This window comes from Anomaloglossus baeobatrachus, chromosome 3 (genome assembly GCF_048569485.1).
Source record: "Anomaloglossus baeobatrachus isolate aAnoBae1 chromosome 3, aAnoBae1.hap1, whole genome shotgun sequence".
In the NCBI taxonomy this organism is placed as follows: domain Eukaryota; kingdom Metazoa; phylum Chordata; class Amphibia; order Anura; family Aromobatidae; genus Anomaloglossus; species Anomaloglossus baeobatrachus.
In genome coordinates this window covers 463,607,281-463,635,058 of record NC_134355.1, presented here as the reverse complement: position 1 = coordinate 463,635,058, position 27,778 = coordinate 463,607,281, and the positions used below count along the sequence as shown (strand labels likewise).

The window sequence follows — 27,778 nt, the reverse complement described above, 5'->3', positions numbered from 1 at the left end:
TCAGAGGGGATAAGCGCGATCCCTCTCCCAATCCCGTCACTTTCGGTATTGATCACAGCAATTAGGGGGTTAAACAGCGTGCGGTCACCCCCCCCAATTTTGATACCAGCCAAAGTAAAGCCACACGGCTGAGGGTTGGTATTTTCAGGATGGGGAGTCCCACGATATGGGGAGCCAGCCAGCAGCCACCCGTAAATGATGCATCCATTAGATGCGACAGTGCCAGGACTCTACCCGGCTGATCCAGAATGCTCTGGTGCGGTGGCAATCAGGGTAATAATGAGTTAATGGCAGCAGCCCATAGCTGCTACTAAGTCCTAGCTTAGTGATGGCAGGCGTCTATAAGACACCTCTTCATCACAAAGCTGTAAGTTAAAGTAAATAAACACAATCACCCAAAAAAATCCTTTATTTGAAATATAACAAAAAAGCCCCCTCTTTCACCACTATTAACCCACGAAACACCCCTCCAGGTCCGGCGTAATCCACAAGAGGTCCCACAATGCATCCAGCTCTGCTACATCTGACAATCACAGCGAGCGCTATAGAACATGACTGCTCGCTATGATGGTCAGGCTGCAAGTGAAGTGAGCCACGCAGGATCTTCAGCTGTCACCGCACATTACCTGACTGAAGTAACCGCTGATCTCGCGGCTCACTTCAGCCACGGGCAGATTTGCTGTAACAGGTGGGGGACTCCAGCTATCATCGCACAGCACCTGACTGGAGTCCTCCACCTGTTACTGCAAATCTGGCCGCGACTGAAGTGATCTGAGGGAGATCAGCAGTGACTTCAGTCAGCTGATGTGCGGTGACAGCTGACGTCCTCCACTTGTGACCACATACCAGGCCGCGGCTGAAGTAAGCCGCGAGATCAGCGGTGACGTCACTCATGTGATTTGCAGTGTCACCACACATCTGAGTGACATCAGCACTAATCCCGCAGCTCACTTCAGTAGAGGCTTGACAGGTGGAGGACTCCTGCGGGGTTGTTTTTTTTAGGCCTAAAACACTGCTCTTTGTAGTCAAAGATAAAAACGCTCAATCTTTGTTGTCAAAAAAAAAAAAGATGCACCATGTGCACACAGCTTAAGGGCAATGGTACCAAATACTAATGAAATGTATGTACACTTTTGACTTTGCAGAAAGTAATAAAAATGCCTTAAATACCTTCTCTTTATTCAACTGCACGTGAAAGAACAACAAAGTGTGAAGACAAACAGGCTCCAGTATTCACTGTTCATAGCCAAGAAGACAAAAATATATGCTGTACTTCTGCATCTTTCACAATTTGCTACGAAGGGCTGCTGATAAGTCTTTGGCTTTACCCAGAAAGAAATGAGATCGGATGATGAAACTTTACATTTATTCCACATACTCTCCACTGATGTCAACACACTTCTTAGGCTGCTTTCACAGTACGTCTTTTTAACATGCGTCAGGAACGTTTTTTTGCTGCAAAAGCGGATCCTGCTTTTACAGCAAAAAACGCATGCTAACGCATCTCTTATTTTGCAGGATCCTGTCACTGGATGTTTAGGGGCGGGCATTGGAGTCATGTGATTGGGAGTGAGGGGAACTAACGTGCCAGACTGGGAGCCGGCTTCTGACAGCTGCAGACGCTCGTAACCAAGGTAAACATCGGGCTTGGATACCCGATATTTATCTTGGTTACGAGTGTCTGCAGCTGCTAGGAGCAGGGCTGCCTGCACACGTAACCAACGTAAACATCGGGTAACTAAGAGAAGTGGTTACCCGATATTTACCTTGGTTACGAGTGTCCGCAGCTCTCAGGTGGGAGAGAGAGACAGGAGAGGGAGGGGGAGAGGCAGAGAGGGAGGAATGAGAGGAAGGGGGAAAGACAGAGATAAGAGAGATAAGAGAGATAAGAGAGATAAGAGAGAGAGAGATAAGAGAGAGAGAGATGAGAGAGAGAGAGAGAGAGAGAGAGAGAGAGAGAGAGAGAGAGAGAGAGAGAGAGAGAGAGAGAGAGAGAGAGAGAGAGAGAGAGAGAGAGAGAGAGAGAGAGAGAGGAGAGAGAGAGAGAGAGAGAGAGAGATCACGCGAGACTGGTTCTGGGCATGCTCAGTACAAAAGCAGGATCCTGTTACAACGCAACTCAACGGATTCTGCTAGGCAGGATCCAGCGCTCATTGAAATGCATTGCAGCTCGCGGCGCAATGTGAAGGATCCTGGTGAGATGCGTTATTTTGACAAAGGTAAAAAACGCTACAAGTAGCGTTTTTGGAACATGTTAAAATAACGCAAAAGTACGGATCCTGTGTCTAACGCACGCAAACGCATGCGAACGCAGGTGGGACGCGAGGTCCATTGCAAATGCATTGAAGTGAAAACGCATTTGCACGGGATCCGTTTTTTCCGCTAAAAAAAAACGTTATGGACGGATGTTAAATAAACATAGTGTGAAACCAGCCTTACATCGGTATTCCAAGTTCTGTAAGCCTAGCAAAAAGAAGGATTTCTGCTGTGCCTCAAACCAGGCATCCGTAGCAGCCATGGCATCAGAAATGGTGTGACATTTGGTACCCTTGATGTGTTTCTTCAGGTTTGGAAACAGATTATAGTCGGAGGAAGCTAGATCTGATAAATAAGATTGGTAGTCATCTGGAGGCAATGTCATTGTCTTGCAGGAACAAAGTTTCCTTTGGAGCTTGCCGCGCCTTTTGGCCTTCAAAGCTGCCTTCAATTGGTCCAAAAGTTCAATGTAATAGCTTGCATTGATGGTGGAACCCTTTTGAAGGTAGTCCACTAGCAGCACGCACTCCTTATCTGAGAACACAGACGCCAACACCTTTGTGGCCGATTTTTTCCACACTGAACTTCTTTGGACGAGGAGAAACCACTGTGCCTCCACTCTTGACTGCTCCTTGTTTTCAGGGCCATACAAATAAATCCAGGTCTCATCCATAGAGACCAGTCGATCCAGGTAGTTCATATTAGTCCGGAAAACGCTGACAAATGGACCGGGAAGTTTTCGCTCGCATGCTTCTGTTGTCAAACATTTGGGGATCCACTTTGCAGATAGCTTCCTCATGTCCAAAAGTTCAAATGAACAGCATTGACAATATCCGTAACAACCACTCTCGGTCGTCCAGGACATTTCTCATCATTGGTGCTGAAGTGGCCAGTTTAAATTTGGCAACCAAGTTCATAACTGTGGAATATGAAGAAATATTCAAATTGTCTCTCCAGTAAAGGAGACAAACTCTAGCACAGCGCCACCTATTGGAAGTAGCGATCCTAAAAGTCACAAGTGGATTTTCAACAATCCTTTGAAATATGACTCAGGATATATAAGCCAGATCAGAATCCCAATTTGCAGACACGGTGTTTCGGGGTGCTTGCCCCTCGTCAGTGCAAAGTATGGGGTGTCTGATCTGGCTCATGAGAAAGCTATGTGGGGACCACGGGGGGAACACTATTCTCCTTAAGGAGACTTTGCAAGCCAGTCTGGCTGCCAGGTAAGGGGACTTATAGCTGCAATGCCCCTCTGGGAAATATTCAAATTGTCCTCTCCAGTAAAGGAGACAAACTCTAGCACAGCGCCACCTATTGAATATGAAGGGCATTGATCCCTCAATGTCTACAACATATCACTATGAATATCTTTTGCGGACTTTCCTTGCAGAAACCAAGAATTGTATCACTCCTCTACTGCAATGTTCACAGCAACTGAGAGCAGACTCCACCATTTATTTTTTTCTTGCGTACGTAGAACACGGTTGCAATGCGCAACACAAAATTTTGAAAAAAATATTAGACACATAAGGCTTTCATGTGATATAACATTCGTGACCATGAAAACAAAACAAAACAAAAAAAAACAAACACACACAAAGCCAAAGTCAGCAGCCCCTCGTAAAATCCTATATTATATGGAAACAATGCAGCAAAACTGCCACGTCACATTGTACCATATGATGTGTCAGATTAACTACTACTTTACCAAACACTGATTAGATCTAATTATAATGGTAACTATAGTAACATTAAGCATACCACACTGCACCACATTTGAGCCCTACAGTTAAGTTACATGTATTAATAAAAAAAAAAAAAAAAAAAAAAAAGGAGCTGCACTTTTATAGTAGCAGCAAAGTGAATGAATTTCTGAAATCTCATGCACACGCTGCTTATTTGTTACTTGCAAAGTAGAACCATAGCACTTTTTTTTTTTTCTTTTTTTAACCCCTTCAGCCCCCGGGCACTTTCCGTTTTTGCGTTTTTGTTTTTTGCTCCCTTCTTCCGAGAGGCGTAACTTTTTTATTTTTCCATCAATCTTGCCATATGAGGGCTTGTTTTTTGCGGGACGAGTTGTACTTTTAAATGAAACCATAAGTTTTACCATATAGTGTACTGGAAAATGGCAAAAAAAATTCCAAGTGCGGAAAAATTGCAAAAAAAGTGGGATTGTACAATAGTTTTTGGGATATTTTATTCACCGTGTTCACTATATGGTAAAACTGTGTGTGGGTATGATGCCTCAGGTCGGTGCGAGTTTATAGACACCAAACATGTATAGGTTTACTTGTATCTAAGGGGTTAAAAAAAAATTCACAAGCTTGTCCGAAAAACGTGGCGCACGTTTTGCGCCATTTTCCAAAACCCGTAGCGTTCTCATTTTTCAGGATCTGAGGCTCAGTGATGGCTTATTTTTTGTGTCTTGACCTGACGTTCTTAACGGTACCATTTTTGCGCAGATGCTACGTTTTGATCGCCTGTTATTGCATTTTGCGCAACATTTGCGGCGACCAAAAAACGTAATTTTGGCGTTTGGAATTTTTTTGCCGCCTACGCCGTTTACTGATCAGATTTATTGATTTTATATTTGATAGATCGGGCATTTCTGAACACGGCGATACCAAATACGTGTGTATTTTTTATTTTTTTAACCCTTTAATTTTCAATGGGGTGAAAGGGGGGCGATTTGAACTTTAGGTTTTTTATTTTTTAAAACTTTTTTTTTTACTTTTTTTTTGTTTTACTAGTACCCCTAGGGGGCTATTGCGATCAGCAATCCGATCGCTTTGCACAATCTGCAGATCTCAGCTACAGAGCTGAGAACTGCAGATTTGCTGCTTCACTTTCAATGCCGGCTGTATTCCGGCATTGAGAGGAAGTGACTCATGTTAGCCACAGGCGTCATCACATGACCCTGTGCTACCATGGCAACCGCCGAAAGTCACGTGATCATGTCACGTGACTTCCGGCGGGGGCGGGGTAAGTCACTGTCATGGCGGCGCCCATATACATATCGCTGCCAAGACTTTGGCAGCGAAATGTAAGGGGTTAATGGCCGCGGGTGGAAGCGATTCCACCCGCGGCTAGCAGGCACACATATCAGCTGTTGATAACAGCTGATATGTGCGCGTCTCGCCGCCGCCTGCCGGCGGCAGGGGGCGGGGCTTACCGGAACACGATCCATGACGTATCTAGTACGTCATGGGTCGTTAAGGGGGTTAAAAAAGCGTAAACTTACATGAAAACAAACCTGTACAACCAATCAAAAATGCACGTTTTATGCAGCGCTCTTACAGCCAATACTCTGGGGTTTTGTGCAGAAAAATCAGCAGCAATACTCAACGTGTGCACGAACCCTTACAAGAAAATTAAGGCCTTGTTCATACACTGCAGTTTTACCTGCGTTTTTTGCGGTTTGCTGCAGACATTTGAGAAAATGGTTATAACCTTCCTGCAGACATTCCCCAGCAAAACCTATGGAAAAAAAATAAATAAAAAAAAAAAAAAAAAAATAGCTGTGCGCACACAGCGTTTTTTTCTCAAGAACATTCTTTCTGCAGAATTTCTTGAGAAAAAAAGAATGAGCATGTCACTTCTTTTCAGCAGGTACCTGCGTTTATTGCCATAGATAATGGTAAAAAAACTGCAGGGACCAACCTGCGGGAAAGAACGCACCAGAACAGCATCAAAAATGCACACAACCGCGGTACAACCTCATGCGGTTTTCGGTGCGTTTTTTGACAACAAGTGCGGTAATCTTTCAGACTCAAGAAATTTCTTAAGAAAAATCTTTTTGCTAGTGTGAACAAAGCCTTAGGCCTTATGCGCACTAGACGGAATTTCCCGCATGTTCGCTGCAGAAAATGTTCATAACATCTCTGCAGTGATTCACCAGCAAATCCTATGGGAAAAAAAAATGCTGTGCGCACTATGCGGATTTTGACAGCTGCATGTTTTGCTGCGGGAATCCAAAAACAATTGCATGTCACTTTTCCGCAGGTAATAACGCTGGTAGCAAATTCTATGCGTTTCACTGTGTTTTCCTGCGTTATTCCGCGTTTTTCGTGACATAATGTTCATCATTGCCTGCGTTTCGCAGGGAAGTGATGTCATTATGACAGGAAGAGGAAGCGGAGCAGAGAGTAAACACACACAGACATATAGAATACATATAGAAATCAAACGTACATATTAAAAATAAAAAAATAAATAAATAATAAAAAAAAAAACAACGTGTGCTCCGCTGTATTTTTACCGTCCAGCCAAGGTAAACACACAGCGGCGGCCCGGTATTCTCAGGCTGAGGAGGGCGAGGGCCAGGGTTAATGTCCCCCGCCTCCCTCCCACTCCCGCAGCCGAGAATATCAGCCCACAGCTGCCCTGGGATTGTGGCATTCATTATACGACAGTCCCGGAGTGTTCCTGGCTCTTCCCGATTGCCGTGATGCGGTAGAAATTCAGGGTAATAACGAGTTAATGGCAGCGGATCGCTGCCACCAAGTCCAGGCTTAATCATGGCAGCGTCTATGAGATAGCTTACATGATTAACCCGTCAGTAAAGTGAATAAACACACACCGAAAAATCATTTATTTAAATAAAACAACAAAAAAGCCCCCTATTTCACCACTTTATTACACCCCCAACACACAACTCTGGTGTAATCCACCGAGGTCCGACGACGCTTGCAGACTTCTGCAGCCGCGTCTGACACACTGTACTGAATGCAGCCTCGTAACGAGACTGCAGAGAGGTAACTACAGGTCATTTCTCACGGTCGGTAATGTGAACACACTACCGCTCGAGAGCACTGCAGTGTGTCCTCACAGGGACTCTGTTGATTGATCTGTCCTCTTGCTATTGATTATCTATCCCTCTATTATCTATCAATCTATCTATCCTAACTATTTTCTATCTTAGAAGGAAATTACCTTTTTTTTCTTTTTTCAATGTGCTATAGTGCATTGAATGCATTAAAACACATGTACCAACCACCGGAAAAAACAAACCAAAATGCATGCGGATTTCGGTGCGTTTTTTTCCCGCGGGTGCGGAAATCTTTCAGAACCTGCGGAATTTTATTAAGAAAATTCCATTTTCTAGTGCGCACAGGGCTGAAACTGAAATTAACATGCTGCAAAAAATAATTTCTGCACAATGTATTAACATGTGTTTACCCTGAATGGCAATTAATGCAGTTTTCCCCCTGGTTGAAAAGAAAAGTCTTTAGTCACTTTATGTGACTGCAGATTGGTGAATCATTAGTGTGTACACGATTAGGATTTTCCTGTATTAACACTGCATGTATGTGATCCGAATAGTTGGGGGTCACGTGCCGACTAGATACTTATGCGCTTCTTGCTGTGTTCCATTGAGAAAAGCAAAATGACAGGTGGCACATGACACCCACTGTATGAATACACAGTACTGATGACAAACTGCAGACTGGCACAATTCATCAATCTGTAGTTAAATGCCTTAAAGGGAACTTGTCATATCCTCAAATGCTATTAAAGGGAACCTGTGACCAGATTTGTCCCTTATAAGTTGCGGCCAACCACCTGTAAGCCTTTATATATACACAGTATTTAGAATGCTGTATAAGAGCCGAGGCTGCTCTGTATAACATAAAAAAAACACCTTTTAGGCCCTGTGCGCACACTGGTTTTTTGCCGTGCGTTTTTTGCTGTAGAAAAGGTGCGTTTTTGTTCATAAAGTACATGCAGTCCTTTCCCAGCAAAATCTAATCGAAATCCAAAGTACATACTGTACGCACACTGCATTTTTTTTCCCCTACATGTTTTGCTGCAGGATTCCTGCAGCAAGAAGCAGCAGCAGGTCACTTCTTTTCCCCAGGTACCTGCGGTTTTGCCATTGATAATTGTTAAAAACCGCAGGGACAAAAATCGCAGCAAATCCACAGTAAAACCGCATGTGGATTTTGGGAGCGTTTTTTTTTTTTTAACCGCAGATGTGGAATTCTGCCAGAGGGTGCGTATTTTGATTAAGGCTATGTGCGCACTAGAAATGTGAATTTTCTCAAGAAAATTTCTTGAGAAACTTCTGGGAGTGGAAGATTTCCGCACCTGCGGAAAAATCCGCGGCAAAAACGCATGCGGATTTGCCGCGATTTACCGCAGGTTTGTCCCTGCAATAAATAATAAAGATAATCGATAGACAGATAATGGATAGAGGGAAAGATGAATAGATAGATAGAGGGATAGATGAATAGATAGATAGATAGAGGGATAGATGGATAGATAGATAGATAGATAGATAGAGGGATAGATGAGAAAAACCTATATAATGTTCCACCTCCCTGCATTTTCTAAGCTGGCACCCTTTAGTGACTTTCATGTGGCACTAAAGGGTGCTTAGCCTTGTATTTAGCCATAAAATAAATAAATAATTAAAAAAAAACGACGTGAGGTCCCCCCATATTTTGTAGCCAGCTAGGGTAAAGCAGACGGCTGCAGCCTGCAGACCACCGCTGGCAGCTTCACCTTGGCTGATAATCCAAAACAGTGGGCACCCCACGCTGTTATTTTAAATTATATAAATAATTTAAAACAAAAAACGTGCGGTCCCCCCCATATTGGATCACCAGCCAAGGTAAAGCGGACAGCTGGGGTCTGATATTCTCAGACTAGGGAGGTCCACTGTTATTGGACACTCCCCAGCCTAAAAATAGCAGGCCGCAGCCGCCCCAGAAGTGGCGCATCCATTAGACGTGCCAATCCTGGCGCTTTGCCCCAGCTCATCCCGCGCCCTGGTGCGTTGGCAAACGGGGTAATATATGGGGTTGATGCCAGATGTGTAATGTCACCTGGCATCAAGCCCTGGGGTTGGTGAGGTCAGGCGTCTATCAGATACCCGACATCACCAACCCAGTCAGTAGTAATTAAAAAATAGACAACAAAAAAAGTTTTATTTGAAAAAACACTCCCCACATAGCCTCTTTAACCAATTTATTGAAAAGAACAATCAATCCACGTCCGGCGTAATCCAATAGGGGGGGGGGTCCCACGGCGATCCATACCATAGTCGCTGTCCCAGTCAATGAAGAACAGAATGTTCCCCATTGGCTGGGAGAGCTGTGCAGTGACCTGAGCTAACATCAATAGGTCAGCCCAGGTCACTGCAGGGGATGCCGAGCGCTGCCATCAGGAGCATAGATGAGATCATTACCTTCTGTGATCATCTCCTGTACTGCTGACGTCAGCGCTGTCACTGACTGCGTTGTCAGAAGTATCGCGAGAGCCCGTGACGTCACCGCTAGTGACAGTCTCGGGCCGCTCGTGAGACGGGCATAGACAGCAGTGACAGCGCTGACGTCAGGAGGCAGGAGATCGTCACAGCAGGTAATGAGCTCACCTCCTGACAGCAGCGATCGTCATCCCCGCGGCTCCCAGCACTGCAGGATGTCAGTGTCTGCCTGCGCTGCCGCGTGACAGGCTGCTGACACTGCGGGCAGACACTGACACCCTGCAGTGCAGGCAGCCGCGAGGCCGGAGCAGGACACAGACTGGCACCTGGAGGTCGCACGGAAGTGCTTCTGTGCGGCGTCCAGGGAGTGTGACGTCTGCTCCGCTTCCTCTTCCTGGCATAATGACATCGCTTCCTGCAAAACCGCAGGCAGCGATGATCATTCCCGCAGGTAATTCGCGGCTATTCCGGGGGTATACCGCACATCATTGCTACCTGCGGAATACCCCCGGAATACCCCCGGTACCTGCGGAAATTAATGGACATGCACATTTTCTCAAGAAAGTTTCTCGAGAAAATTTTCTCAAGAAATTTTCTTGAGAAAAATCCGCACAGTGCGCACAGCTATTTTTTTTTCTCATTGAATTTCATGGGAAATGTCTGCACAAAGATTGCAGACATTTCTCAAGAAATTTCCGGGGCAAATCCGCGGGTAAATCCGCAGGAAAAAAGCTCTAGTGCGCACATAGCCTAAGAAACATCTACCCACTGCGCACAGACCCCTACAGCGCAGTCAGGTCCAAGTCGTCGTCGTTCTCGGTCCAGCGCATAATCTCTTCTTGTGATAGCTGACCTCCTTCCCTGCTCCGTGTGGATGCCACATCATACGTCATCCACACAGAGACTTCTATTGAGCTCCTGTGCATGCACAATTCTCTCTGCCCTGCTGACGGCAGAGCAAAGTACTGTAGTGCACATGCGTTCTTTGACCTTTCACAGCGCCTGCACAATACAATACTTTGATCTGCACTCAGCAAAGCAGAGATAAGTTTGCCTGCACAGGAGCGCAGTGGAGGACTGTGTGGATTATGTAGGCTGCAGCATTCACACGGAGCAGGAAAGAAGGAAAACAATCGCAAGCAGAGAGGAGGCGCCGGAACTAGACCAGCGACACTCATCAGACCAGACCACCCCGCAGGTGATTATAATAAAAGATGCTTTTTTATGCCATACATAGCGGCCTGGGCTCTTATATACAGTATTCTAGAATGCTGTATATAAAAGGGCTTACTGGTGGTGGCTGCAGCTTATAGGGGACAAATCTGGTTACAGGTTCACTTTAACCTGCAGATATGGGGTTTATCTGCAGGTTAATAGTGTTCCAAATTTGCCTGGCTGCTGCACTGAAAGTCCAGCTACAGGGAGGAAATGAATCTTGTGCCTCCTGGCAGCCTCTGGTTTTCATTGAGGTGTGGCAGGCATAGTGTCAGTCACTGCACTGTACACAGTGAGCAGTGGATGTAACCACAAACACACTGACAGCCAGCTCTGTATCGATTGAATGACAGCTGGCTGTGCAGTGACTCATGTTTATAGCCACCACTATTTACTGGGAGGTGACTAAAACCACGCCAACCACTGGAGGTTTTACTGCTGGGGTCCTCACCAATCCTCAGAAGCGGGATTTTCAGTGGTCAGTTATTCACACTGCCGATCACTTAATTCTTAATGGAAGCGCTGGCGACTGTCGAGCGTAGCGCTTGGCTAGTTTTCTACACATTAGGCTAGGTTCACATTTCCGTCAATTTGTATCCGTCACAATCCGCTGCTCTGGTAAACAATGGAATCAGTTTGGTGGATTCCGTTGTTCCCATAGACTTGTATGAGCGGCGGATTGTGACCGATGATGCTGCGTTGCATCCTCCGCCCGACTGATCAGTCGTGAAATGACTGACCGCCGGGCAGGAGGAACGCAGCTTGTAACGTTTTTTTGAGCAGCGCAATCCGTAGGATTTCGCTGCGTATGCTCGCTCTGGCTCCCTGCACACGTAACCAAGGTAAATATCGGGTAACCAAGCAAAGTGCTTTGCTTATTTACCTGATATTTACCCTGGCTACGTGTACAGGGAGCCAGACACTTCCCCGCTCGGCCTCGCCCCTCCCGCACTCCGCATGTCCACACACTCACCTGTCCCCAGCCGTGCAGTCACCGGCACTGACGTCCTCAGCGCCATGGCCCCGCTCGGATCCACCCACCCCGCACTCCGCCCCCGGCACACATTCTCGGCGTCCGGCTCCTGTGAGCGATCAGATGATCACCCGGCGGCCGGCTCCTGTGAGCGATCAGCTGATCACCCGGCAGCCAGAACGCTCACAGGAGCCGGCTGCCGGGAGATCAGCTGATCGCTCTCATTAGCTGGCCGGCTATTGTGAATGATCAGCTGATCGTTCTCTCTTTTACAACGGAGTCCGACAATGAATTCTAATTCTTGTCATCCATTGTACAACGCATCAGTCCTAAGCGTCAAGCAACGCATGTGACTGATGCAAAACAGAAATGTGAACCTAGCCTTAGAATGAATGGAACAACAGTGTACCCTCCATCCATGGCGGTCTTCAGAGCCCAGGTTCACAGGATCAGTGTGAGCCCCATTTCATGTATATAGTCAAGATTTTCCTCAATTAAAGTCTGCAGAAATTTACAGTACCAGCAAAGTGAATGCGTTTTAACTTAATCTCTTCCATATGTGTGGAAATTGGCTTGTTTTGGCCACAGCATGTCAGACTTTCCTTGTCAGCCTGGAAATACCCTTTAACCAGGATCTAAAAATCATGTGATGCTTGTGTGTAAAGTAGAATTAACTTTACTAGGATTAGGCCTTCTGCATAACAATAATATATAAATAATATTGGTAGGTAGAAGACATAATCCTAGTAAAGTTAATTGTTTTAAACAGGATGCCTTACATGATTTTAGATACTTGTTAAAGGGTATTTCAAGGCTGGAGAGGAAAGTAGTATTATAGCACCAATTATTACATGGCACTTCACATGTGAAAAAGGGGCACACAGACAAGTATATACATTCTATTACATATACAGTAGTGGGTAGATTGTTATTACTTATTTTTGGCCTCAGATGTTCAGCAGGAGCTTAGAGATCTTAGGACTGTAATGCTGAGTAAGCCTGACACCATGAATGATCTGACATTTCACAACAATCTGATTTAACATTGCAAGAAATATAACAGCCAGTAAAACAGGGCGCAGAAGTTCCATTATTACAGCCTGGAATCACTGCTCACTACAAGCAGCCCATCATAGAGGCAAATAAACTTTCCACCAATCACAACATTACACCATAAAGTGGTTCTGTCTAACAAGAGAACAGCTCCTTCCCGGCCTCACAAGGAGCCCCATCCACCCGGCATCACTGGGGCAGACAGCACGGAGGCCTCGACAGGTCCTAGCCCAGAGGGACATGACCCGTGTGATCACCGCAGCCGGCACAGTCACCGCAGCCGGCACAGTCACCACAGCACAGCAGCCGGCACAGTCACCACAGCACAGCAGCCGGCACAGTCACCACAGCCGGCACAGTCACAGCACAGCACAGCAGCCGGCACAGTCACAGCACAGTCACAGCACAGCACAGTCACAGCACAGCAGCCGGCACAGTCACAGCACAGCAGCCGGCACAGTCACAGCACAGCACAGCAGCCGGCACAGTCACAGCACAGCACAGCAGCCGGCACAGTCACCACAGCACAGCAGCCGGCACAGTCACCACAGCACAGCACAGCAGCCGGCACAGTCACCACAGCACAGCACAGCAGCCGGCACAGTCACCACAGCACAGCAGCCGGCACAGTCACCACAGCACAGCACAGCACCCGGCACAGTCACCACAGCACAGCAGCCGGCACAGTCACCACAGCACAGCAGCCGGCACAGTCACCACAGCACAGCACAGCAGCCGGCACAGTCACCACAGCACAGCACAGCAGCCGGCACAGTCACCACAGCACAGCAGCCGGCAGTCACCACAGCACAGCACAGCACCCGGCACAGTCACCACAGCACAGCACAGCAGCCGGCACAGTCACAGCACAGCAGCCGGCACAGTCACAGCACAGCAGCCGGCACAGTCACAGCACAGCACAGCACAGCAGCCGGCACAGTCACAGCACAGCACAGCACCCGGCACAGTCACAGCACAGCAGCCGGCACAGTCACAGCACAGCAGCCGGCACAGTCACAGCACAGCACAGCACAGCACCCGGCACAGTCACCACAGCACAGCACAGCAGCCGGCACAGTCACAGCACAGCACAGCACCCGGCACAGTCACCACAGCACAGCACAGCAGCCGGCACAGTCACCACAGCACAGCAGCCGGCACAGTCACCACAGCACAGCACAGCAGCCGGCACAGTCACCACAGCACAGCACAGCAGCCGGCACAGTCACCACAGCACAGCACAGCAGCCGGCACAGTCACCACAGCACAGCACAGCACCCGGCACAGTCACCACAGCACAGCACAGCACCCGGCACAGTCACCACAGCACAGCACAGCACCCGGCACAGTCACCACAGCACAGCACAGCACCCGGCACAGTCACCACAGCACAGCACAGCAGCCGGCACAGTCACCACAGCACAGCACAGCAGCCGGCACAGTCACAGCACAGCAGCCGGCACAGTCACCACAGCACAGCAGCCGGCACAGTCACTGGGGCCCATACAGGAAAGGGCTGCTATGAGGGCACTTGGGGATGTGTTATAATCAGGGATCGCCCACGATATCTGTGCCCCCTCCCCTTTAAGACAAGCACACAAACTTCTCAGCGGTCCAGCACAGCCCGTGCCCCCCGCACTCATAGGAAATGCACTTAGTGAAGCCACACACCTTGCTTCCTGACAGGCATGGTGCCACCCCCTGACACACAACAGGCTGCCAGGAGGGTGACCTCGCCAGCCCCTGCGCCCCTCAGCTGGAGACTCCACGAAATGATGCCTGGTTTCCAAAGTGCCCCACCTCCCGGAGCAGGATGACACCGAGAGCCGTGCTTCACCCCCCACTGGGAGGCAGTGGAAAAGTCCTGTGCTATGCGGGATGCCTCTCCAGAGACTGTTCCAAGCGCTCCAGAAGGGAGGTTCCCAAGTCCAGTATTTCCAGCTCCGGTAATGTGAGCACCCTCCGGCTGTGCCCCTCACTCCGGAGGGGGTGGAGAAAGCTGAAAGTTGTTGGTGGCGAAAACAAGTTGCCGTCTCCTCCGCGGGTGGCGAGAAATGTGCACTGCGGCCACGGAACACAGCAAAAAGTTATTCCTCACAAAGGCCAGTTCTCTTTCCCGTATGAATTTCCTTTCCCTCCACTTCTTCTTCTCCCCGTCTTTCTGTGTCGGCGCCCCCGCCCCTCCTTCTCTCCCTCCTCCTCCTCCTCTCGCTCTCCCACCGTTCCGAAACCCAAACTTTACTCCAAAATGGCGCCCCGGAGCTGGCTACAGCGCACCACGTGACCTCCCCCTTCAGACCTAGCCCCGTCTCCACCAATCAGGAGTGAGCTCCGCCGGGCGGCAGCGCCTGCTTTACCTTGGCGAGTGAGGAAAGCTGAGGAGAGCGGAGTCTCTTAAAGGGGAAAAGTTGTGCGGGCGGCGCTCCCTCGCCCTGATAGCACAGCGCCTCACCGCCCTGTGACAGGACTCCAGCTGAATGCCACAGCTCGGAGTGCAGCCTTCCTGCCATGACTATTGTGAATGCCCAGATTAACCCTCCAGGAAAAATAATGTTTACTATTTAAACTACTATAAGTACCATTGGATTTTAATGTTTTCATCGAGGAGGCTTGCTTTATGTTTTTTGTTAAGGGCACCATTTGGAGTAACACATGGAAATGAGCGAATAAATGTGCAGGACCCTGGTATCTCAGCTGGGTCAGTAGTCTGTGACCACCGGACGGGAGCCCTGAGGACCGCCGGACAGCAGCCCAAAGGACCGCCGGACTTCAGCCCTGAGGACCGCCAGACTGCAGCCCTGAGGACCACCAGACTGCAGCCCTGAGGACCACCAGACAGGAGCCCTGAGGACCGCCGGACGGCAGCCCTGAGTATTACCGGACGGCAGCCCTGAGTATCGCCGGACGGCAGCCCTGAGTATCGCCGGACGGCAGCCCTGAGTATCGCCGGACGGCAGCCCTGAGTATCGCCGGACGGCAGCCCTGAGTATCGCCGGACGGCAGCCCTGAGTATCGCCGGACGGCAGCCCTGAGTATCGCCGGACGGCAGCCCTGAGGACCGCCGGACGGCAGCCCTGAGGACCGCCGGATGGGAGCCCTGAGTATCGCCAGACTGCAGCCCTGAGGACCACCAGACAGGAGCCCTGAGTATCGCCGGACAGGAGCCCTGAGTATCGCCGGACGGGAGCCCTGAGGACCGCCGGACGGGAGCCCTGAGGACCGCCGGACGGGAGCCCTGAGGACCGCCGGACGGGAGCCCTGAGGACCGCCGGACGGGAACCCTGAGGACCGCCGGACGGGAACCCTGAGGACCGCCGGACGGGAACCCTGAGGACTGCCGGACGGGAGCCCTGAGGACCGCCGGACGGGAACCCTGAGGACTGCTGAACGGGAGCCCTGAGGACCGCCGGACGGGAACCCTGAGGACTGCCGGACGGGAGCCCTGAGGACCGCCGGACGGGAACCCTGAGGACTGCTGAACGGGAGCCCTGAGGACCGCCGGACGGGAGCCCTGAGGACCGCCGGACGGGAGCCCTGAGGACCGCCGGACGGGAGCCCTGAGGACTGCTGGACGGGAGTCCCGAGGATCGCATCCTACCTTCCAGCATTTTGATTAGTCAGACTGACATAATGTCATCATTAAGGTGTGACTCAAGACATCTCGCAAGGCCGGCAAATCAAGAGAGGAGCTGGCAGATAGGAAGCCGTCCTCAGGGCTCCTGCCTGCAGCCACAGACTACTGGCCTAGCCATGGTACCAGCTGCGCATTCACTTATCTCTAATAACCTGTATTCTGTCTTTAGGGCTCATGTCCACTTGCGTACTGCTTCCTATGCGAGAGCATCGGAAGCTATATGCTAATGACCCTCTGCTGCGGTGTCAGCCGAGGGTCATGCAACTGTGATGCAATCTTGCGATCATATCACAGGAGCGGAGAAGATGGAGGGAACACTTTTTCTCATCTCAACTGTCTTTCTCTGCGTGCACCGCATTGCAGTAGCATAACATGCGAGTACAGTGCGATTTTACACACACGTGAGCCGAGACTCGCTGCCAAACGCAGCATGCTGAGATTGCACCGAGAGCACGATTCGTGTGGAGAAATAAAAGGAAAGAGGACACTGCCCCATAGATTAACACTAGTGCTAGTGCAATCCGATTTTTTTTTATCGGATCACACTCGCACCAGGAATTCGCAAGTGGAAACGAGCCCATACAGGAAGAATAGAAGTAATCCACCTTTTACCTTTTTTTACATTTGCCATTTTACAATGATTACCATGCAGCATAAATTTAGTATTTTCTTTTTTATTATGGTGGCACCAAATTTAAAGTATCTTGTTGCGTTAGGAGCTGTGATTTTTTTTTTTCTTCTTTCTCTGCTTTTTTATTGCACGCCAAGCTATAGTTTTCAATGGTACCATTATGGGTTAAATAGAACTTTTAGATTAGTTTTTTTATTTTACTTTTTAGAAGGTGGCATGAGCAAAAAAAGTTGTTTTTTTTCTTCATGAGATGCATTGTTTTATTTTTAGTAGAACAGAATAGCTTTGGCACTCTCATAAAGGGCTCTTGTCCACTTGCGATTTCCATGTGCGAGTGCGATCCGATAAAAAATCGGATCGCACTCGCACCAGTGTTAAGCTATGAGGCAGTCTCAGCTCTCGCACCCCCATGCAAGCCTATGGGAGCGAGAAAAAAATCAGAATACGGGCATACGCATGTCATACAGATGGTATACGCATGTCACACGGATCCTTGACACTTGCATACAGCGTCGAACTGGCTACCGGAGGAATCTCCAGTAATACCAGTCCTGGCCACGGTTACATGCACTGAACTCCGGAGCTGTCACCTGAGCTCCGGAGTGCAGCCTGGACTGAACAGCGAGCGCCGAGTGATTGATTCCCCGGCGATTGCTGTTCAGCTCATGACAGCTGCAAACAGACCGGGCTGAACTCCGGAGCTCAGGTGACACCTCCGGAGTTCAATGCAGGTAACCGCGACCAGGACTGGTATTACTGGAGATTCCTCCGGTAGCCAGTCTGACGCTGCCATAGCACTCACATAGCAATCGCATGACGCTTGCATGTCATATGGATGCTATGTGAGAAAGAAAAAAAAACGTACGCAGACCATACGCAGGACACTAGACTCACATTTGTAGCCCAGTATTGCAGTAATTTTTTTAACGCAAGTGGACAAGAACCCACATGAAGAGAATGTGATACAATGAGTCTCTGCAAATGATTTTATTGCAAGGCAAAAAAATAAATAAAATAGCCAACGTTTCAGCTCATAGAGCCTTCATCAAGGCTTTGCTACTAAAAGGGTATGAAGGCATAAACCATATGCTTTAAGGACAAAACGTGGTTGTGGAGTTTGCTTATCACTGCAATATCACACATATATATCAGGAAGTATAGATGGTGCCAATCTGTTGTGGCAAAATAAAATGCTGTCCTTGACAGTGATCTCAGCCGGGAGAGTGAAGTGGCGTAATCGCAAAAAGGCATAATGTGCAGATGGCGTTGCAAGCAGTACTATATGCAAAACATCAATACGTGCTTAGTATGGCAAGGGTCCAGTGGGAATCCAAATAGTAAGTATGTGGGCACAAAACAATTGGATGGGATAAAGTCCCTAGGTTTTCATGCATCATATATTTGGATACCCCAATCAGAATGCTTTATGCTTGCATTGGCTGTAGGAGTGACCTAGATGACAGGCCTTGTGGAGAATGGGCATACAAGCCTTGGATGCAAGGAGACTGAGTGAATTTTATTTTTAAACCTGATATTGCTTTTATTCCCAATTTTGTCCTATTAGGCTAGGTTTACACTGATTATTTCAAGTGGAAACCACCTTCACAAAATGCTCCTTTTTGGGGTACTTTTCAGAGTTTTTCTTAAGTATTTACTGATGCGGTTTTGAAAGGGTTTTTATGTGTTTTAGAAGAGTTTTTTGTTTTTTTTTTTGTTTGACACTAGCTGGTATGGCATGAATTCCATCAGAATCCACTTTAAATAAACTATATGGATTTTTTTCTCTCCACCAGGCAATTTTCAAAAACTCTTTAGAAATAAGAATGGTTAAGCACAGGAAAGTGGATTTCCCATAGAAATGAATAGGAAGAGATTTCTAAATGTTTTTGATGGGGATTTTAGAGCGAGTAAGCTATGAACATGTTAAAGTTTTATTCTAAAGTTGTTTCTTCAGGAGCCCACCACTCCTCTGCTTGCAGGGGAATGGTACTTTATTAAAGATTGACCGTAAAGGCAGGTGGCAAGTTCACACCTCTGTCCCAAATCTGTGCTCTGCAATGCTGGAAGGAGAAGCAGGTTTTTCTCTGCAAAGTAGTGCAGGGGCTTAAGTGACTTTTACTGCATAAATAATAATAATAATAATCTTTATTTCTATTACTGCATGGTAAACACCTTAGAATCAAACCTCAAAATCCAATGGCGGAATTGCTGTTTTTTTCCTATACCACCCCAATCAATTTTATTTTTTTTTCAGCACATTGTATTGTAAAATCAATGGTGGCATTAAAAGTACAAAAGAATACTGCAGCACTCTGCAAGCGCTAAGATGTATGCAAACATTGACTATTTGAAATTTGGATTGCATTACTGGTATATAGAATGTATAGAAAATAAAGGTACTTAGTGCACTGATTGACCAATTTACCAGTCATGACAAGGCGAGCTTTCTTTGATGGGACCCGAAACGTATTATTTATTAAACTTGTCTCCTGGGCTAAAAGACTACAAATTTAAAGGGCATGTAGGATTCAGCATTAAAGTGTTATTCCCTTCTCCAAGATCCTATCCCAATAAGTAGTAGGTATAAAAATAAATATTAGCAAATACCTCCAATTAGAAATGTAGTATAATTATCCTGATATAGCCATGTCTCTTAACTCATGTGCAGGGCATTACAGTTAAGGACAGGTATCCATGGTTACGACCACTAACAACTAACTATATGAGTGGCATAACCATTAATACCTATGCTGTAATATCCTGCACCTGAGGTAAGAGACATGGCTGTATCAGGAGAACTCTACTACATTTCTAATTGGAGGTATTTGCTAATATTACTATTAAATTCAAATAATTGCCCTCAGGAAGGGGGCCGACATACGCCCCCGAAACGCGCGTCGGATCAGGACTCTGTCTTTTGCCTACCTCATCTGTGCGGTGATAACCTGCTAAGCAGTCTCTCCCTCGTGTGGAATCCATCAGCATCTATTGGACACGGTCCGGATTGTCTGCCGGAGAGGGTGAGAGATTACCGCTGACTCCTTCTGTGTCTCCAACCAGCACACACTGGTACCTCCAGCGGATCTGTATTGCTTGGTTGGAAACGGATCGGAACCTAGCATGGTGCTATTCTGCCAAACAACTCCCCCCTGCGTGGACTCAGTCAGCCTACATTGGATATGGTCTGGACTGCCCGCCGGAGAGGCTGAGTAACTACCGCTGACCTTATTGTTGTCTGCAGCCAGCATTTTGGTGGTTTCAGCGACTTTGCACAGCCTTATTGGAAGTACATTTGGGAGTGCACGGGACCGGCTGATTGCGGCATTGCGAAGTGTTATACAGGCTTTCTAAAGAGAGGTCCGGTAACCATACACCTCCCTCAGAGCCAGCACTAATCGCGGCCACTGCTCTCAAAGTGTCCGCTCTGGAAGTCTAACAATTTAGCCCTGTACACAGCAGGTTCCAGCTTAATCGGCGGAGGAAAGCCGGTCCATTTACCGCAGATTTAATTCTGCTAGAAAACTCTGCTGATTTACATTGTGGATCAGGGGTGTCTTTGTGGTTAATTTGGTTTGAGTTTTTCCCCAAGGTTTGGGGGCATTTTTAAAGCTGCAGACGTATATTGTATAAACTAAGTGTGCAAGTTAACCGGGTGGTTTAGTATATCACTCAATACATCAGTCTAAAAATATTAATTCAACAAAATATATGCCACCGGCCGGGGCAATTTATTAAACTGGTTAAATTAACCTAATGTGAATATTGTATCACCTCGGAGCTTGTTGGATATACAAAAGAATTTTATCATTACAATCCTTATTTTCCTTTATTAGTATTTTTATGTGGTCTTATTTTATGTGGTCCTTGGACTTAATAATAATCAAATACTCTGTCTTGAAACAAGGATAGAAAAAGTTTTTCATTTGTGGTGAGCATTATATCAATAAAATTATAAAAACCTATCTAGCGCTGGTTTCTTGTGGATTTTTTTTTTTTAAAAATCCTTTATTTAGTTTTTAATATTACTATTATTATTACACCTATGACATATTGGAATAGGATTTTGGAGATGGGAATAACCCTATCTTCCAAAGTGCCAGCAAAGTGAATGAGAATCCTGAAATCTCATGCATACATTGAGTATTTTCTACTTATAGCTTTGGTGCAGATTTAAATTTGCAGCATGTCAATTCATTCAGCGTTTTTGCTGCAGATTTCACCCATAGTAATGTACTAAATGGTACAATTATTTTGTGGCCATTGTTTTTTTTTTTTAACCAAAATGTTTTTATTAAAGATTTTATACATTACATAAAACATACAATTCGGGGTCAACATAACCCCTGCAGTCCCTTCCCTCCCACCCCCCACTTGAGAAACCAAGAAGCAATAAACATATATTTGACCATTCCCCACATGTGATATATAGATGCCGCAGCTCTCCACAGAAAACCCCATGACCTATGGTATATTAAAGGATCTGGATCATCCATTTTCCTGTCTCAGTAACCGTCATGCATGTCTTCCAGCCAGACACAGACAGGGAACGAGTTCATGGTAGGAGGTTACTGTTCCCACAGTCGTACTGCCTTTCATCTATTTATATCAAATATTAAAATAAGCCCAATCGGAACCTAAATAGTTCCCTAGATGCCAGACCAGAGTCGTCTATCCACGGGGCCCAGATCTTTTCAAATTTGGCTATACAATTTCTTTTTAAATAGATTCCCTTCTCCAGATTTACTATCCAGTTAACCTTGTTAACAAACTCTGATATGGTGGGAACCTGATCAGTAATCCAATATTGTGCTATTAATTTTCTTGCCATATATAGCATACGGGCAGCCGACACTTTACCCTCTTCTTCCAACTTCAGGTCTTCTATATATTTGTGGCCATTGTTACAAATCGAGGGAAATATCTGTAGAAAAAAGTAATGGCTGAAAGAAGTACCGTATTCATGGCTATCTGGCATAAATAGAGACAATGAAGAAAGAGACTGTATACAGAGAACCATTGAGTCATTGGAAATAATTGTTTTGTATTTGCCTGTGACTCCATTTCAGCAGTACTATGTTCTCCTGTATGTTATGTAGTGCTGAATTTCATTTAAAAAGTACCGTAATACCTATCCATGGACAGTGAATTTTAAGATCATAACAATTCATCTGATAAATTTCACTTTTTTCTCCCCATGGTCTTCTCACAGTTGAGTAGAAAGTGAACCTCAACACTCTCCCAACTTGTAACAGTTGATCTCCACATCTGAAAGTTGTTTTTTTTTTTTGTAAATTCTTTACCTAAAAGGAGACCTAACACATTTTCTATGGCCAACACCCCACAACAAATTTAAATACAAAAACATATTGAACCCCCTTACTAAAGTAACTCTTGGACTTTGGCACAAATTCAATAAAAAATTGGATTTAATTCCGAACATTTGTAGAGCCACACCCATCTTATATGTAATTCCTCAAAAATGTAGACTCTTAAAAACAAAATTAGGACATCAAAAGATCTCTGCAACATAACGTTAGGAGACAGAATACATGATCTCAAACCATTAACTATTGAAGAATTGAAACCCATCTTTAACCCAATAGATCTAAAAGATAAAGAACTAGCAATCATTCTAGAAATAGCTTCATATTATATTCCCGATGTCTCCTCCTCAAACCCTCCTCTCCATCAAGAATTCCTTTTAAATGCTCAAGGAAAAAATAGATTAATCACATCTGAAAGTTTAATTACCCCTCATCTAATGTGTAATTAGGCAGCCTCATTAAGGCATCACCCCAACAGTAAATGAAATTAAGATGACACTCAACTGATCTATAGGTACATGTTTAAATGGAGGCCGGGGAGATAGGTGCTGAGTGGTGTTGAGCGGACCCGGATCGGCAAAATCCGGAATTGCATGGTTTGAGCGGCAGATCCGAGTCCGACCCGGATGCGGGATTCCGAGTGCATGATCCGGATCCGTGTTTGGTTTTTTTGTTTTGTTTTTTTTGTTCTCTCTCTCTGTCACTCTCACTCTCACTCTCTCTCTCTTCTTTCTCAACCCGCCGGACCCGGAGTTTTCACTATCCGCTCAGCTCTAGTGCTGAGTCATCAGTTGCTTGGCCTCAAATCTATCTAATGCTTTAGCTAGATTTAGAAGTAGCCAAGCCACAATTTTAAGTCTCTTCATAGTTGAGTAAGATCAAGCTCGTGATGTCAATTGACAGCTTGAGAGTTTTATTTCAATTAAATGTGCTGCAAATGTAATCATTTCTTCATCCGTAAAGTAGGTCAGGTATTTTGTAAGTGACCTGATGGTATTTAGTGCAAACGGATTTGTTAAACTGATACACAAATTACATGAGAATATTGTAAAACTGACTCGTGAAAGCACATTATACTTTTATGGTTCAGATACTTTATCAAGCTACTGAGCAGATATTACCGTATTTTTCGGACCATAAGACGCACTTTTTTTCCCCCAAATGTTGGGGGAAAGTGGGGGGGTGCGTCTTATGGTCTGAATACAGGGCTGCGGGGAATGAGGGTGCTGCGGTGGAGCGGGTCATCGGGGGCACGAGCAGGCTGTAGCAGCCTGCCGTGACCACGTGGACCCGCTCATTTAATATGCACGCCAATCCTCCCGCCCATCATCTCTCAGCGCTGAAGCTGGCACTGACAAGTGGGCGGGGGATAAACAGCCGGCCCGCATGATCACCCCTGGCAACTGCAGCCTGGAGTGATCATGTGCAGCTGTATTCACTGCTCCCCGCGTATCATCATCAGCGCGGGGTGCAGTGAATCAGTACACATTACTCACCGTTCCCCTGCAGCACCGCGATCTCCTCCTGTCTCCTCCGGTCAGCTGACTTGCGTGGAGACTAGCGCCGCGCACAGTGATGACGTCATCGCTGTGCGCACATGTCCACACAGGACAGACAGGAGGAGATCACGATGCTGCAGGGGGACGGCTCCACTCAGCGGCGCTGCCGCTGACATAGACGGTAAGAGGAGTGGTGCTACAGGGAGTGAGGTGAGGTAAGGTGAGTATGAACGTTTATTTTTTTTTTATGTGCCACAGGATGCGGCCATACACCAGGATGATGGGGGGTATATGAGCAGGATAGGGGTTTGTTATGAGCAGCCTGGGGAGTATATGAGCAGCCTGGGAAGTATATGAGCAGCCTGGAGAGTATATGAGCAGCAATGGGGAGTATATGAGCAGGCTGGGGAGTATATGAGTATATGAGCAGGCTGGGGAGTATATGAGCAGCCTGGGGAGGATATGAGCAGCCTGGGGAGTATGTGAGCAGGATGGGGAGTATATGAGCAGGATGGGGAGTATATGAGCAGGATGGGGAGTATGTGAGCAGGATGGGGAGTATATGAGCAGGATGGGGAGTATATGAGCAGGACATTACCCCATAAGTGTCAGCAGCAGATCCTCGCTCCATAAGTGTGTCATGACCACATTTTTTGCTTAAAATTTTATTTTCCCATTTTCCTCCTCTAAAATCAGGGTGCGTCTTATGGTCAGGTGCATCTTATAGTCCGAAAAATACGGTACTCAAATACATATAATGTGTTTTTATATTGGGTCTAGAAATTACATATAATTCCCCTATTCCATTTATTTTTTTTATTTAATAGAAACACGTTATTAGAAGTATTACAGTAATTTATTTTATTAATTATTATTAATGCTGCTGTTATTATTATTTACATTGGCATTTGGTAAAATTATATAATATATGAATTCTCCGTAGACTACGTAACAACTTTCAGTTACCTGGCTGTTGGCTAAGGCTACTTTCACACTTGCATTGGACGGCTTCCGTAGCATTGTGTTGTGTGACGGATGCAACGGATGCGTTGCATATAGTGGCACAACGCATGCTACGGATCGTACAAAACAACGGAAAGCTTTTTTTTTTTTTTACAGTTTTACCGGCAGCAGACTATTGTGAACGATCAGCTGATCGCTCTCAATAGCCGGCGGCCGGTCGCTCAGCTGAGCGCTCTCACATGCCGGTGGCCGGGCATGCCGGCGGGCGGGCTCTCAGCTGAGCGCTCTCACATGCCGGTGGCCGGGCGTTCAGCTGAACGTTCGGCCACCGAGAGACAAAATAAAGTTTGTGATTTAAAAAAAAAAAAAAAAGAGCATGCGCAGTGAAATCCAACGGATTTCGCTGCTCAAAAAAACGTTACATGCTGCGTTTCTTCCGCCCGATGCAGCGTCAAAATAACGACGCTGCGTTGTCCAGTGGATGCAACGCTGACACTTGCGTTACAGTGCGTTGTCCATACAAGTCTATGGAGAATAGCGCAGTGCGTTAACGGACTGCGCTATTCTCCATCGTGACGGACTCTGCTGAACGCAAGTGTGAAAGTACCCTAAAAAGTTCTTACAATAGCTATCATCCTCTTTCCTGCCACTAAAAGGGCTTTCTGAACTCATTTTCAATTTGAAATAAACATACAGTAGTAACACCTTTGTAAATTGCTTATAAACTTAACCATACACTTTAGGCAATTTTTCTGTTATGTCTTGGCTCTCACAAGCCACTACCTTTATCCAAGTTTTTTGACAAGCAGTGGTGGTGCAGCTGAAAACAACAAGTCCCATGATTCACAGCACTCATCTTACAGCCAGTGATGTTACCACCATTGTGCTCACCAGGATACAGTGCAAACCCATCTAGACCTTTGATCTGCATAATGCCTACACTTCTATCTCACCCACACCTGCTTTCTTGAGAATCCAAGTGCTTTAGAGACTGATAGGCTATGTCCGCACGTTGCTTTTTACCTGCTTTTTTGCTGCTTTTTCAACTGCAGCGTTTAATGCCAAAATGGTTGTGTTCTGCTTTTCAAGCAAAGTCTATGGGAATTTGGGTTTCTTGTCCGCACTATGCAGTTCAAACTGCAGCCTTTTTGGTGCAGAACTTTGGTCAAAAACTCAGCTTTGCAGTGCAAAACCCAAATGGCAAAAACAACTGACATGTGAATTGTTTTTGCCATTTGGGTTTTGCACTGCAAAGCTGAGTTTTTGACCAAAGTTCTGCACCAAAAAGGCTGCAGTTTGAACTGCATAGTGCGGACAAGAAAACCAAATTCCCATAGACTTTGCTTGAATAGAAGAACACATCCATTTTGGCATTAAACAGCGCAGAAGAAAAAGCAGCAAAAAGCAGGTAAAAAGCAGGTAAAAAGCAACGTGCGCACATACCCATAGGCTGTGTAACTTACCAGCCTGAAAGGAGTATGTAAATGAGTCTTCAGTACTTCCACTGACTATTCTGCCCTGGCCACCCTTACCACCACTACCACAGAGAGGCTCACTTGTAGAAAAACCCTGTGACCCCGATGTGCGTACATTGGAAAAAGCCTGTGAATGACTGAAATGAAAGACTTTAGCACATAATCTTTGTTTGGTCCCAGAAAACACCGTTAGACTGGGGCCACACAAGCACTACTGCGAGTGCATTGCATGATACTCTGCTCCTGCTCTGCTGGAGTGTAAGCAGAGTGGAATGCCACTGAGATGCGATCCTGCGATCGTCTCACAGGCGGGGAGGAGTGGGCGTGCGCTGTAGAGGAGAGGGAGGGACTAATCTCCCTATCTCCTCCATTGTCAGCTGATCGGTCTATCGCACTGCACTTCGGTGTAATGCAATTGCAGTGCGATGTTTCTCTCGCACCCATAAACTTGTATGAGTGCGAGAGAAAACGAATTGGATTCTACCCACAGCATGCTGTGATTGTTTTCTCGGTCCGATTAGGGCTGAGAAAAAAAATCGCTTATGGGAACGGCCCTATTGAGTAACATTTGACCGAGTGGAATGCGTTTTTTTTTTTTTTATCGTATTCCTCTTGGTACGTTTTTCTCATCGTGTGTCCTTAGCCCCAACCTTTTTGTTGGTCGAATCTGTCCATGGTACCCTGGTACCAGACCCCGCGGGCCCCCCAGCTGCTTTATCCTGGTTGCCTGCTGCTCCCGGGCCATCTGCTGGATGGTGGCCTGACAGGCTTCGTGGAACTGCTCATCCACGACAGCCCGTTGTGCAGCACTAGCCATGCCGCACGCCGTCTCAAACCTCAAACTTCCAGAACCCAAACAGTCCACATCTGGATCACCATCAGCGGGTATCTGCTCAGCCTGGTCACCAACGACTCCTCTGGCGGTCATCGGGTCTTCCAGGGCTTCCTGGATGGGGACAGCTGGGGCCTTTTCCTCCGGAGAAGAATGGTGCGGCCCGGTCTGGTCTGACCGTGGACTGAGGCGTTGCGGCCTGGTCTGGTCTGGCCGTGGACAAAGGCATTGTGGCCTGGTCTGGTCTGGCCGTGGACAGAGGCATTGCGGCCTGGTCTGGCCGTGCACAGAGGGTCTGGTGATACCGGCTGGTCAGGGGTGGTACAGGTTCCGCTGCCATGGGGACTAGTGGGGCTAGGGAGGCTTGCACTCTTACCGACTCCCGGCGCTGCTCTTCATCCAGGGCCCACTCTTCTTTGGCGAACACGGTCACCACCATCCCCATCATCTGTGAACGCCAGTCCTCAATCTGCTGGATTATCTGTACCCGCATCCGGAGGCACAGCCACCCCAACTCCTCTTTGAGCCAGGGTAAGGTTCCGCGGCCGGGCCGCTCGGGTCTCCGGTCCGTGGGAGCAGACATCCTGCTTGTTGCGGGTTCACTGATCTTGTGCTCCAGAACTGCCGTCCCTCCAGCGCACCAGGGTGCATTCTGCCAGCGCCTCTTCCAGCTTCCTATAGTTAGTTTCGCTTTTGCATGCTGTACACTCCCA

The 27,778-nt window shown here is 47.0% G+C and overlaps 1 protein-coding gene across 16 annotated transcripts in view; it reads right to left on the bottom strand.

Moving 5' to 3' along the window:
* The window catches only part of DLG1 (discs large MAGUK scaffold protein 1), a 280,537-nt gene extending 265,652 nt beyond the window's left edge, over window positions 1-14,885 (bottom strand). For 13 of the 16 annotated variants that reach the window (XM_075340529.1, XM_075340531.1, XM_075340534.1 and 10 more), the window contains exon 1: window positions 14,379-14,884. In XM_075340529.1, the coding sequence (XP_075196644.1) occupies window positions 14,379-14,397 (19 nt within the window). In that variant the 5' untranslated portion in view covers window positions 14,398-14,884. Of the gene's footprint in view, window positions 1-14,378 lie in introns of all 16 variants that reach the window. The other 3 variants (XM_075340543.1, XM_075340544.1, XM_075340530.1) reach the window with 2 other exon arrangements.
* Between the last annotated feature and the right edge of the window lie 12,893 nt (window positions 14,886-27,778).